The sequence below is a fragment of the Oncorhynchus clarkii genome, chromosome 14 (assembly GCF_045791955.1).
Source record: "Oncorhynchus clarkii lewisi isolate Uvic-CL-2024 chromosome 14, UVic_Ocla_1.0, whole genome shotgun sequence".
NCBI classification, from domain to species: Eukaryota; Metazoa; Chordata; class Actinopteri; order Salmoniformes; family Salmonidae; genus Oncorhynchus; species Oncorhynchus clarkii.
Genome location: NC_092160.1, coordinates 40,128,637 through 40,140,863, shown reverse-complemented (window position 1 = coordinate 40,140,863; position 12,227 = coordinate 40,128,637). Strand labels below are relative to the sequence as shown.

Sequence of the window (12,227 nt, the reverse complement as noted above, 5' to 3'; positions counted from 1 at the left end):
AATAAATAGGCCGAAGTGGCGAAGTAATTACAATTTAGCATTTAAACGCTGGAGTGATAGATGTCCAGAAGATGAATGTGCAAGTAGAGATACTGGGGTGCAAAGGAGCAAACATTTTTTAGAACAATATGGGGATGAGGTAGAGAGATGGGCTGTTTACAGATGAGCTATGTACAGGTGCAGTGATCTGTGAGCTGCTCAGACAGCTGGTGCTTAAAGTTAGTGAGGGAGATGTGAAGTCCATGGTGAAGTTGTACTTGGTTTTCCTAACCCTTTTACTATTACGTTGACGCCAACATATCTGATCCAAATCAATTAGCTGGGGACTTCATCTCCCCTCCTATATCTGTATTTGGATCTCCGTCAGCTGGTGCCATGACGACATCTAGTTAACAGCTGATCTTCCTGGGGTCCATACACACAACAAAAATACATTATAGACATAAGAGTTTTACCCTTTACAATGTTGATTAGGGACATCATCTGTCCTTACAATGCTAGACTAATCTGTGTTGGTTCGGGACCATCTATCCTTACAATGCTAGACTAATCTGTGTTGGTTCGGGACCATCTATCCTTACAATGCTAGACTAATCTGTGTTGGTTCGGGACCATCTATCCTTACAATGCTAGGCTAATCTGTGTTGGTTCGGGACCATCTATCCTTACAATGCTAGACTAATCTGTGTTGGTTCGGGACCATCTATCCTTACAATGCTCGACTAATCTGTGTTGGTTCGGGACCATCTATCCACTCCCTCTGGGCTTCACGCGTGACATGTAAAAAATGCCCAAAATCTAATTATTTCCTTTTCTTTTAAAGACGTAACAAAGACAGAAACATAACGAGTGTTGATCAAGAATGAGGATGTCTTTCATTCTGATGCTTTGTGACGCGTCTGGTGCCGTAACTAACATGGAGACATCTCTCTGATGGGATATTATGCTGTGTGCATGAGGCAGCTTGAGATTGGGGGAGGAAGGGGTGTACAGCTTCTCCTGTGCTGGGCTGTGGGAGAGGTGGAGGGCAGGGGGAGGAGAGAAAGGAAATTAGATGACAAAGATGCACCAATGTACTTTTATCTTAATTAGCAGGAAGATGAACATTGTGGGTACATTGTGACAGCTGGGGGTGAATCAGGACATTGTGACAGCTGGGGGTGAATCAGGACATTGTGACAGCTGGGGGTGAATCAGGACATTGTGACAGCTGGGGGTGAATCAGGACATTGTGACAGCTGGGGGTGAATCAGGACATTGTGACAGCTGGGGGTGAATCAGGACATTGTGGCAGCTGGAGGTGAATCAGAACATTGTGACAGCTGGGGGTGAATCAGGACATTGTGACAGCTGGGGGTGAATCAGAACATTGTTTGTACATTGTGACATCTGGGGGTGAATCAGGACATTGTGAAAGCTGGGGGTGAATCAGAACATTGTGGGTACATTGTGACAGCTGGGGGTGAATCAGAACATTGTGGGTACATTGTGACAGCTGGAGGTGAATCAGAACATTGTGGGTACATTGTGGCAGCTGGAGGTGAATCAGGACATTGTGACAGCTGGGGGTGAATCAGAACATTGTGGGTACATTGTGACAGCTGGGGGTGAATCAGAACATTGTGGGTACATTGTGACAGCTGGAGGTGAATCAGAACATTGTGGGTACATTGTGGCAGCTGGAGGTGAATCAGGACATTGTGACAGCTGGGGGTGAATCAGGAAATTGTGACAGCTGGGGGTGAATCAGGACATTGTGACAGCTGGGGGTGAATCAGGACATTGTGACAGCTGGGGGTGAATCAGAACATTGTGGGTACATTGTGACAGCTGGGGGTGAATCAGAACATTGTGGGTACATTGTGACAGCTGGAGGTGAATCAGAACATTGTGGGTACATTGTGGCAGCTGGAGGTGAATCAGGACATTGTGACAGCTGGGGGTGAATCAGGAAATTGTGACAGCTGGGGGTGAATCAGAACATTGTGGGTACATTGTGGCAGCTGGGGGTGAAATCAGGACATTGTGACAGCTGGGGGTGAATCAGGACATTGTGACAGCTTGGGGTGAATCAGAACATTGTGACAGCTGGGGGTGAATCAGAACATTGTGTCAGCTGGGGGTGAATCAGGACATTGTGACAGCTGGGGGTGAATCAGGACATTGTGACAGCTGGGGGTGAATCAGAACATTGTGGGTACATTGTGGCAGCTGGGGGTGAATCAGAACATTGTGGGTACATTGTGGCAGCTGGGGGTGAATCAGAACATTGTGGGTACATTGTGGCAGCTGGAGGTGCATCAGGACATTGTGACAGCTGGGGGTGAATCAGAACATTGTGGGTACATTGTGACAGCTGGGGGTGAATCAGAACATTGTGGGTACATTGTGACAGCTGGGGGTGAATCAGGACATTGTGGGTACATTGTGGCAGCTGGGGGTGAATCAGGACATTGTGGGTACATTGTGGCAGCTGGGGGTGAATTAGGACATTGTGGCAGCTGGGGGTGAATTAGGACATTGTGGCAGCTGGGGGTGAATCAGGACATTGTGGGTACATTGTGGCAGCTGGGGGTGAATTAGGACATTGTGGCAGCTGGGGGTGAATCAGGACATTGTGGGTACATTGTGACAGCTGGGGGTGAATCAGAACATTGTGGGTACATTGTGGCAGCTGGGGGTGAATCAGAACATTGTGGGTACATTGTGACAGCTGGGGGTGAATCAGAACATTGTGTGTACATTGTGACAGCTGGGGGTGAATCAGAACATTGTGGGTACATTGTGACAGCTGGGGGTGAATCAGAACATTGTGGGTACATTGTGACAGCTGGGGGTGAATCAGAACATTGAAAGGGATCTCTATCTGTACTCTAATGAAGATGGTTCATATCTCCCACTTTGTGGGTTCTTTGAAAGATGCTCCTTGTTCTATAACTTGAATGCTTGTTTAAATTATCCACATGTGTATCTAACCTGTCTGTCTCTCTCTCTTTCTCTCTGTCTGTCCCTTTGTCTGTATCTCTCTCTCTCTTTCTCTCTGTCCCTTTGTCTCTCTCTCTCTCTCTCTTGCTCTCTCTCTCTCTCTCCATTTCTGCCTCTCTCTCTGTCTCCCCCCAGTGTTAACGAGCTGTATGTGGATGACCCTGATAAGAACAGTGGTGGGAAGATTGATGTGAGTTTGAACATCAGTTTGCCAAACTTACACTGTGATTGTGAGTATATTATGCATTCATTCATATCCACTGTTATGTACTGTATTACTGTCTGAATGTACTAACTGTATATAGGACCTGTCGTATGACCCTGGCGGGGCAGCAGGTAAATGGGGCGTGGGACCACCCATGTGTTTTCATCTAAATTCCTAGTCAAATTGCAACATTTTGTTCCAAATCAGGCCTCTAATTTCTGCCCATGTTGTGCAGCCTTACGTGGAGGTGTGGGAAGGATCTGAAATGAGATCAACGTCTGGTGGAAGTTTGATTTGAATAGTATAAAACCACCAGCATGGAGACATCCCCATGAATGTGTTGCCACCCTGAGGTCACGCACAACGAACAAAAAAATACTAACTTGGATGAAATGTTGGAATCTTGGAAATAGAATGATTCTATAGTTAGAATGTACTAGTGGGCACTTTTGAATACAGTGTTGTTTGACATGACAACGAATGAAAAAGCCAGGGAGGCGTTCATAAAATTAGGAGTTAGAATACCAATAGAATCTCTATGGAGGCCTTATTGTGACAGGGTAGGAACCAAAGTGTTGATCAGTGTTTTTCCAGGGGACACTATAATCTTTCGCTACATTAAATGTTTTCTCTTGCTTCAGGTAGCGATCATGCTTGGCCTATTTCTCTCGGATGTGGTAGATGGTGATTTAGGTCTACACCAGCGCTGGCATCAGGCTATATAAAGGTGTCCGCATATATACACTACCGTTCAAAAGTTTGTGGTCTATTAGAAACGTCCTCGTTTTTAAAAGAAAAGCACCCCCCCAATCTCAAAACAACAGAGAACATTGATATGGACCAAAGCTTTTGATGGGAAATCAGACATGACTAGGAGACCGTCTCTGGAGGGACAATGACCAGGAGACCGTCTCTGGAGGGACAATGACCAGGAGATCGTCTCTGGAGGGACAATGACCAGGAGATCGTCTCTGGAGGGACAATGACCAGGAGACTGTCTCTGGAGGGACAATGACCAGGAGACCGTCTCTGGAGGGACAATGACCAGGAGACCGTCTCTGGAGGGACAATGACCAGGAGACCAGGAGACTGTCTCTGGAGGGACAATGACCGGGAGAATGTCTCTGGAGGGACAATGACCGGGAGACTGTCTCTGGAGGGACAATGACCGGGAGACTGTCTCTGGAGGGACAATGACCGGGAGACTGTCTCTGGAGGGACAATGACCGGGAGACTGTCTCTGGAGGGACAATGACCGGGAGACCTTCTCTGGAGGGACAATGACCGGGAGACCGTCTCTGGAGGGACAATGACCGGGAGACCGTCTCTGGAGGGACAATGACCGGGAGACCGTCTCTGGAGGGACAATGACCGGGAGACCGTCTCTGGAGGGACAATGACCGGGAGACTGTCTCATCACGCAGCCAGTACGGAGACGCGGCCAGTACGGAGACGCGGCCAGTACGGAGACGCGGCCATCACGTGGCCAGTACGGAGACGTGGCCATCACGCGGCCAGTACGGAGACGCGGCCAGTACGGAGACGCGGCCAGTACGGAGACGTGGCCATCACGTGGCCAGTACGGAGACGTGGCCAGTACGGAGACGTGGCCAGTACGTGGCCAGTACGGAGACGCGGCCAGTACGGAGACGCGGCCAGTACGGAGACGTCAATACTACCTCACTGTATTAAATGAACAGTGTGTTTCCCCTCTCACATTTCTCCATGACGTAATATGTTCTTCATCTTGAGTCATGACTCACAGAGTAACATTTAGTTATTTTATCAATTTCAGTTCCACGATGAAATATGTCAGTTTCAACCCACTCGGAGAGAGAGAGAGATAATGTCTATATGTTTACTCACTATGACATATTTCTTCAGTTTCACGGCTCTTCCAGGGTCCCTCCTCCCTCCCTGGAATGACCCTTTACAGACACTTTAACAAGCAAAGCCTTGATCTTTGACTTGATGCAATAACACATGATGAATATAATTCCCCTCACCGTTTTCCTCTGAGGGGCCTTACGAAAGGAATTGTTTAGAGTCTAAAAAAAGAGAACCATGGCATGACACTGTCTTCCTTCTATAAATGTGTATTCAATATGTATCCCCTCCTCTCCGTTTTGTAACGTTGTGTAATATTAAGACTGAAGTAGAATTAAATGACTGTTCTCCTCCAGGCTTCTGGCCATGTGTCTCTCTCTAAATTACGTCATTCTCTACTTACTTAAATGTGTATTGAAAAGGCTGACTTGTCCTCCAGCCCTGACCAACATTTACATATAAAAGGAGATATGAAGGATTCAGATCATTCTCTCTAGCCTTCTTTTAAATGTGTATTTATATATCTGAAATGGAGAGGGTTATCTTTTCTCCAGGCTTCTAGCTTACCAACATCTATACCCACTATCTATATCTATCTATCTATACCCACTATCTATATATATCTATACCCACTATCTATACCCACTATCTATACCCACTATCTATATCTATCTATACCCACTATCTATACCCACTATCTATACCCACTATCTATATCTATCTATATCTATCTATATCTATACCCACCCTGCCTTTGACCATACGTTGTTGGAGCTGATGAGTCTAAACTTGTCGTCTCAATTACCAGAAGTGGAAGGTGGCTCTGCATGTGGATAGACATTTCTCTCTCTGTCTCTCGGTCTGTCTCCCTCTCTGTCTCTCGTTCTTTCTTCCTCTCTGTCTCTCGGTCTGTCTCCCTCAATTTTATTTAAGGGCTTTATTGACATGGGAAACATACATTAATATTGCCAAAGCAAGGAGATAATAAACAAAAGTGAAATAAACAATATAAATGAACAGTAAACATTACACTCACAAAAGCTTCAAAGGAATAGAGACATTTCTAATGTCATATTATGACTATATACATATAGTGTTGTAACGATGTGCAAATAGTTAAAGTACAAAAGGGATTTTTTTTTTTTGCCTAATAGATGTGGGAGTTTATCAAGATTGGATTTGTTTTAGAATTCTTTGTGGGTTTGCATAATCTCTCGGAAATAGACTACATAGACAAAAGTATGTGGACAACCCTTCAAATGAGTGGATTAAGATATTTCAGCCACACACCGGTGTATAAAAATCGAGCACACCGCCATGCAATCTCCATAGACAAACATTGACAGTAGAAAGGCCTTACTGAAGAAGTCCGTGACATTCAATGTGGCACCTGGTCATAGGATGCCACCTTTCCAACAAGTCAGTTTGTCAAATTTCAAATTTCTGACCTGCTAGAGCTGCCCCCAGTCAACTATAAGGGCTGTTATGGTGAAGTGGAAACATCTAGGAGCAACAACATCTCAGCCATAAAGTGGTAGGCCACACAAGCTCACAGAACGGGACCACCGAGTGCTGAAGCACATTGCACGTAAAAATCATCAGGACCCAGCAAACTGCCTCTGGAAGCATTGTCAGCACAATAACTGTTTGTCGGGAGCTTCATGAAATGTGTTTTCATCGCACAAGTCTAAGATCACCATGCGTCGGCTGGAGTGATGAATCACGCTTCACCATCTGGCAGTCGGATGGACGAATCTGGGTTTGGAGGATGCCAGGAGAACATTACCTGCCCCAATGCATAGTGCCAACTGTAAAGTTTGGTGGAGGAGGAAAAATGGTCTGGGGCTGTTTTTCATGGTTCAGGCCCCTTAGTTCCAGTGAAGGGAAATCTTAATGCTACAGCACACAATGACATTCTAGACGATTCTGTGCTTCCAACTTTGTGGCATCAGTTTGGGGAAGGCCCTTTCCTGTTTCAGCATGACAATGCCCCCGTGCACAAAGCGAGGTCCATACAAAGATGGTTTGTCGAGATTGGTGTGGAAGAACTTGACTGACCTGCAGAGCCTTGACCTCAACACCATCAAACACCTTTGGGATGAATTGGAACGCCGACTGCGAGCCAGGCCGAATCGTCCAACCTCCTTAATACTCGTGGCTGAATGGAAGCAAGTCCCCACAGCAATGTTCCAACATCTAGTGGAAAACCTTCCCAGAAGAGTGGAGGCTGTTATAGCAGCTATGTTCCAACATCTAGTGGAAAGCCTTCCCAGAAGAGTGGAGGCTGTTATAGCAGCAATGTTCCAACATCGTGACGGCTGCGTGGTCCCATGGTGTTTATACTTAGTACTATTGTTTGTACAGATGAACGTGGTACCTTCAGGGATTTGGAAATTCCTCCCAAGGATGAACCAGACTTGTGGAGGTCTACAATTTTTTTTCTGAGATCTTGGCTGATTTCTTTTAATTTTCCCATGATGTCAAGCAAAGAGGCACTGAGTTTAAAATACAGTTTGAAATACATCCACAGGTACACCTCCAATTGACTCAAATTATGTCAATTAACCTATCAGAAGCTTCAAAAGCCATGACATCATTTTGTGGAATTTTCCAAGCTGTTTAAAGGCACAGTCAACTTAGTGTATGTAAACTTTCTGACCCACTGGAATTGTGATACAGTGAATTATAAGTGGAATAATCTGTCTAAATTATATATTGTTGGAAAAATTACTTGTGTCATGCACAAAGTAGATGTCCTAACCGACTTGCCAAAACTAGTTTGTCAACAAGAAATGTGTGGAGTGGTTGAAAAACAAGTTTTAATGACTCCAACCTAAGTGGATGTAAACTTCTGACTTCAACTGAATGAAGCATTTTTCTGTTATTATTTTGTTATTAATTTCTAGACTGATATAAAATGTTCCTGTTTTGACTAATTTAATAGAGTGAGTTAGGTCTGCTCTACACCAAATTAGCATATCTCCTGAGTCTCTTCCCTGTTTCACACCTGGTAGTGTGGTGGATGGGACTACCAGCTCTCTGTAACCTAGAGGGCAACCAGTGGGTCCATCTCCTCTATACCACCCACCTGGTAGTGTAGTGGATGGGACTACCATCTCTCTGTAACCTAGAGGGTAACCAGTGGGTCCATCTCCTTGTTTCTTGTAGGATGACCATTTCTGTATTTCTGTAAGTCTGGGTTCCTGCTCTTTAGGCCAAAGGCAGATGACCTCTGACCTTGTATATTCCAGGATGAGATAGTAAAAGCTTTGTGTTCCATAGTGTCTAGTGTTGTTTAGTGTCTAGTGTTGTTTAGTGTCTAGTGTTGTTTAGTGTCTAGTGTTGTTTAGTGTCTAGTGTTGTTTAGTGTCTAGTGTTGTTTAGTGTCTAGTGCTGTTTAGTGTCTAGTGTTGTTTAGTGTCTAGTGTTGTTTAGTGTCTAGTGTTGTTTAGTGTCTAGTGTTGTTTAGTGTCTAGTGCTGTTTAGTGTCTAGTGTTGTTTTTGTTTGGTTTAGGCCCAGACCATCACAGTAGGTGTGAGCAGAGCATGTTGAGCATCTGATACATACCTCGTAGGTCGCAGGTTGGGGCCTGGTGGGGTGTAAAAGTGGGGGTTAGGCCTGTTGCTTCTCTCTCTCTGTCTCTGTGTGTGTGGGTCCTTCACCTGATAGAGGGTGTCCTTAAATAGGGTCCTGTCTGCCTATGTGCCAGGAGAGATCAGACCTAGCAGGACTGAGAAGGAGAAAGAGAGGTAGTGTTGCTATGTACTGTACTGTGACTAGGCCGGTACCCAACAGAAATGATCTGACCACCGTTGTCCTCTCTCGCTCTTTCTCCCTCCCCCCCAGTGGTGGGTCTTGATATCCAGGATGAGATGGGTCGTCATGAGGTGGGGCACATAGATAACTCCATGAAGGTTCCTCTCAACCACGGACATGGCTGTCGCTTCGAGGGAGAGTTCACTATTAACAAAGTAACCTCTGACCCCCACTACACAGACCTCTGACCCCCAGTACACAGACCTCTGACCCCCAGTACACAGACCTCTGACCCCCAGTACACAGACCTCTGACCCCCAGTACACAGACCTCTGACCCCCACTACACAGACCCCTGACCCCCACTACACAGACCCCTGACCCCCACTACACAGACCTCTGACCCCCACTACACAGACCTCTGACCCCCACTACACAGACCTCTGACCCCCACTACACAGACCTCTGACCCCCACTACACAGACCTCTGACCCCCACTACACAGACCTCTGACCCCCACTACACAGACCTCTGACCCCCACTACACAGACCTCTGACCCCCACTACACAGACCTCTGACCCCCACTACACAGACCTCTGACCCCCACTACACAGACCCCTGACCCCCACTACACAGACCCCTGACCCCCACTACACAGACCCCTGACCCCCACTACACAGACCTCTGACCCCCACTACACAGACCCCTGACCCCCACTACACAGACCCCTGACCCCCACTACACAGACCCCTGACCCCCACTACACAGACCTCTGACCCCCACTACACAGACCTCTGACCCCCACTACACAGACCCCTGACCCCCACTACACAGACCCCTGACCCCCACTACACAGACCCCTGACCCCCACTACACAGACCTCTGACCCCCACTACACAGACCTCTGACCCCCACTACACAGACCCCTGACCCCCACTACACAGACCCCTGACCCCCACTACACAGACCCCTGACCCCCACTACACAGACCTCTGACCCCCACTACACAGACCTCTGACCCCCACTACACAGACCTCTGACCCCCACTACACAGACCCCTGACCCCCACTACACAGACCCCTGACCCCCACTACACAGACCCCTGACCCCCACTACACAGACCTCTGACCCCCACTACACAGACCTCTGACCCCCACTACACAGACCTCTGACCCCCACTACACAGACCTCTGACCCCCACTACACAGACCTCTGACCCCCTCTACACAGACCTCTGACCCCCTCTACACAGACCTCTGACCCCCACTACACAGACCTCTGACCCCCTCTACACAGACCTCTGACCCCCTCTACACAGACCTCTGACCCCCACTACACAGACCTCTGACCCCCACTACACAGACCTCTGACCCCCACTACACAGACCTCTGACCCCACTACACAGACCTCTGACCCCCACTACACAGACCTCTGACCCCCACTACACAGACCTCTGACCCCCACTACACAGACCCCTGACCCCCACTACACAGACCCCTGACCCCCACTACACAGACCTCTGACCCCCACTACACAGACCTCTGACCCCCACTACACAGACCTCTGACCCCCACTACACAGACCCCTGACCCCCACTACACAGACCCCTGACCCCCACTACACAGACCTCTGACCCCCACTACACAGACCTCTGACCCCCACTACACAGACCCCTGACCCCCACTACACAGACCTCTGACCCCCACTACACAGACCTCTGACCCCCACTACACAGACCTCTGACCCCCACTACACAGACCTCTGACCCCTACTACACAGACCTCTGACCCCCTCTACACAGACCTCTGACCCCCTCTACACAGACCTCTGACCCCCACTACACAGACCTCTGACCCCCTCTACACAGACCTCTGACCCCCACTACACAGACCTCTGACCCCCACTATGTGTGGTGATATTGTCTCTGTGTGGTGATATTGTCTCTGTGTGGTGATATTGTCTCTGTGTGGTGATATTGTCTCTGTGTGGTGATATTGTCTCTGTGTGGTGATATTGTCTCTGTGTGGTGATATTGTCTCTGTGTGGTGATATTGTCTCTGTGTGGTGATATTGTCTCTGTGTGGTGATATTGTGTGTGGTGATATTGTCTCTGTGTGGTGATATTGTCTCCGTGTGGTGATATTGTCTCCGTGTGGTGATATTGTCTCCGTGTGGTGATATTGTCTCCGTGTGGTGATATTGTCTCTGTGTGGTGATATTGTCTCCGTGTGGTGATATTGTCTCTGTTTGTCTCTGCCTCTCTGTATGGTGATATTGTCTCTGTGTGGTGATATTGTCTCTGTGTGGTGATATTGTCTCTGTTTGTCTCTGCCTCTCTTTATGGTGATATTGTCTCTGTGTGGTGATATTGTCTCTGTGTGGTGATATTGTCTCTGTGTGGTGATATTGTCTCTGTGTGGTGATATTGTCTCTGTGTGGTGATATTGTCTCTGTGTGGTGATATTGTCTCTGTGTGGTGATATTGTCTCTGTGTGGTGATATTGTCTCTGTGTGGTGATATTGTCTCTGTGTGGTGATATTGTCTCCGTGTGGTGATATTGTCTCCGTGTGGTGATATTGTCTCCGTGTGGTGATATTGTCTCCGTGTGGTGATATTGTCTCCGTGTGGTGATATTGTCTCCGTGTGGTGATATTGTCTCCGTGTGGTGATATTGTCTCCGTGTGGTGATATTGTCTCTGTGTGGTGATATTGTCTCCGTGTGGTGATATTGTCTCTGTTTGTCTCTGCCTCTCTGTATGGTGATATTGTCTCTGTGTGGTGATATTGTCTCCGTGTGGTGATATTGTCTCTGTTTGTCTCTGCCTCTCTGTATGGTGATATTGTCTCTGTGTGGTGATATTGTCTCTGTGTGGTGATATTGTCTCTGTGTGGTGATATTGTCTCTGTATGGTGATATTGTCTCTGTGTGGTGATATTGTCTCTGTGTGGTGATATTGTCTCTGTGTGGTGATATTGTCTCTGTGTGGTGATATTGTCTCTGTGTGGTGATATTGTCTCTGTGTGGTGATATTGTCTCTGTGTGGTGATATTGTCTCCGTGTGGTGATATTGTCTCTGTGTGGTGATATTGTCTCTGTGTGGTGATATTGTCTCTGTGTGGTGATATTGTCTCCGTGTGGTGATATTGTCTCTGTGTGGTGATATTGTCTCTGTGTGGTGATATTGTCTCTGTGTGGTGATATTGTCTCTGTGTGGTGATATTGTCTCTGTGTGGTGATATTGTCTCTGTGTGGTGATATTGTCTCCGTGTGGTGATATTGTCTCCGTGTGGTGATATTGTCTCTGTGTGGTGATATTGTCTCTGTGTGGTGATATTGTCTCTGTGTGGTGATATTGTCTCTGTGTGGTGATATTGTCTCTGTGTGGTGATATTGTCTCTGTGTGGTGATATTGTCTCTGTATGGTGATATTGTCTCTGTATGGTAATATCTG

At 47.2% G+C, this 12,227-nt stretch overlaps 1 protein-coding gene across 5 annotated transcripts in view; it reads left to right on the top strand.

Annotated features, from left to right (window-relative positions):
* The window catches only part of LOC139366595 (endoplasmic reticulum-golgi intermediate compartment 1), a 56,282-nt gene that overhangs the window by 21,632 nt on the left and 22,423 nt on the right, over positions 1–12,227 (top strand). For all 5 annotated transcript variants that reach the window (XM_071104271.1, XM_071104273.1, XM_071104272.1 and 2 more), the window contains exons 4-5: positions 3,121–3,215; positions 8,865–8,989. In XM_071104271.1, coding sequence (XP_070960372.1) covers positions 3,121–3,215; positions 8,865–8,989 — 220 coding nt within the window. The remainder of the gene's footprint in view (positions 1–3,120; positions 3,216–8,864; positions 8,990–12,227) is intronic.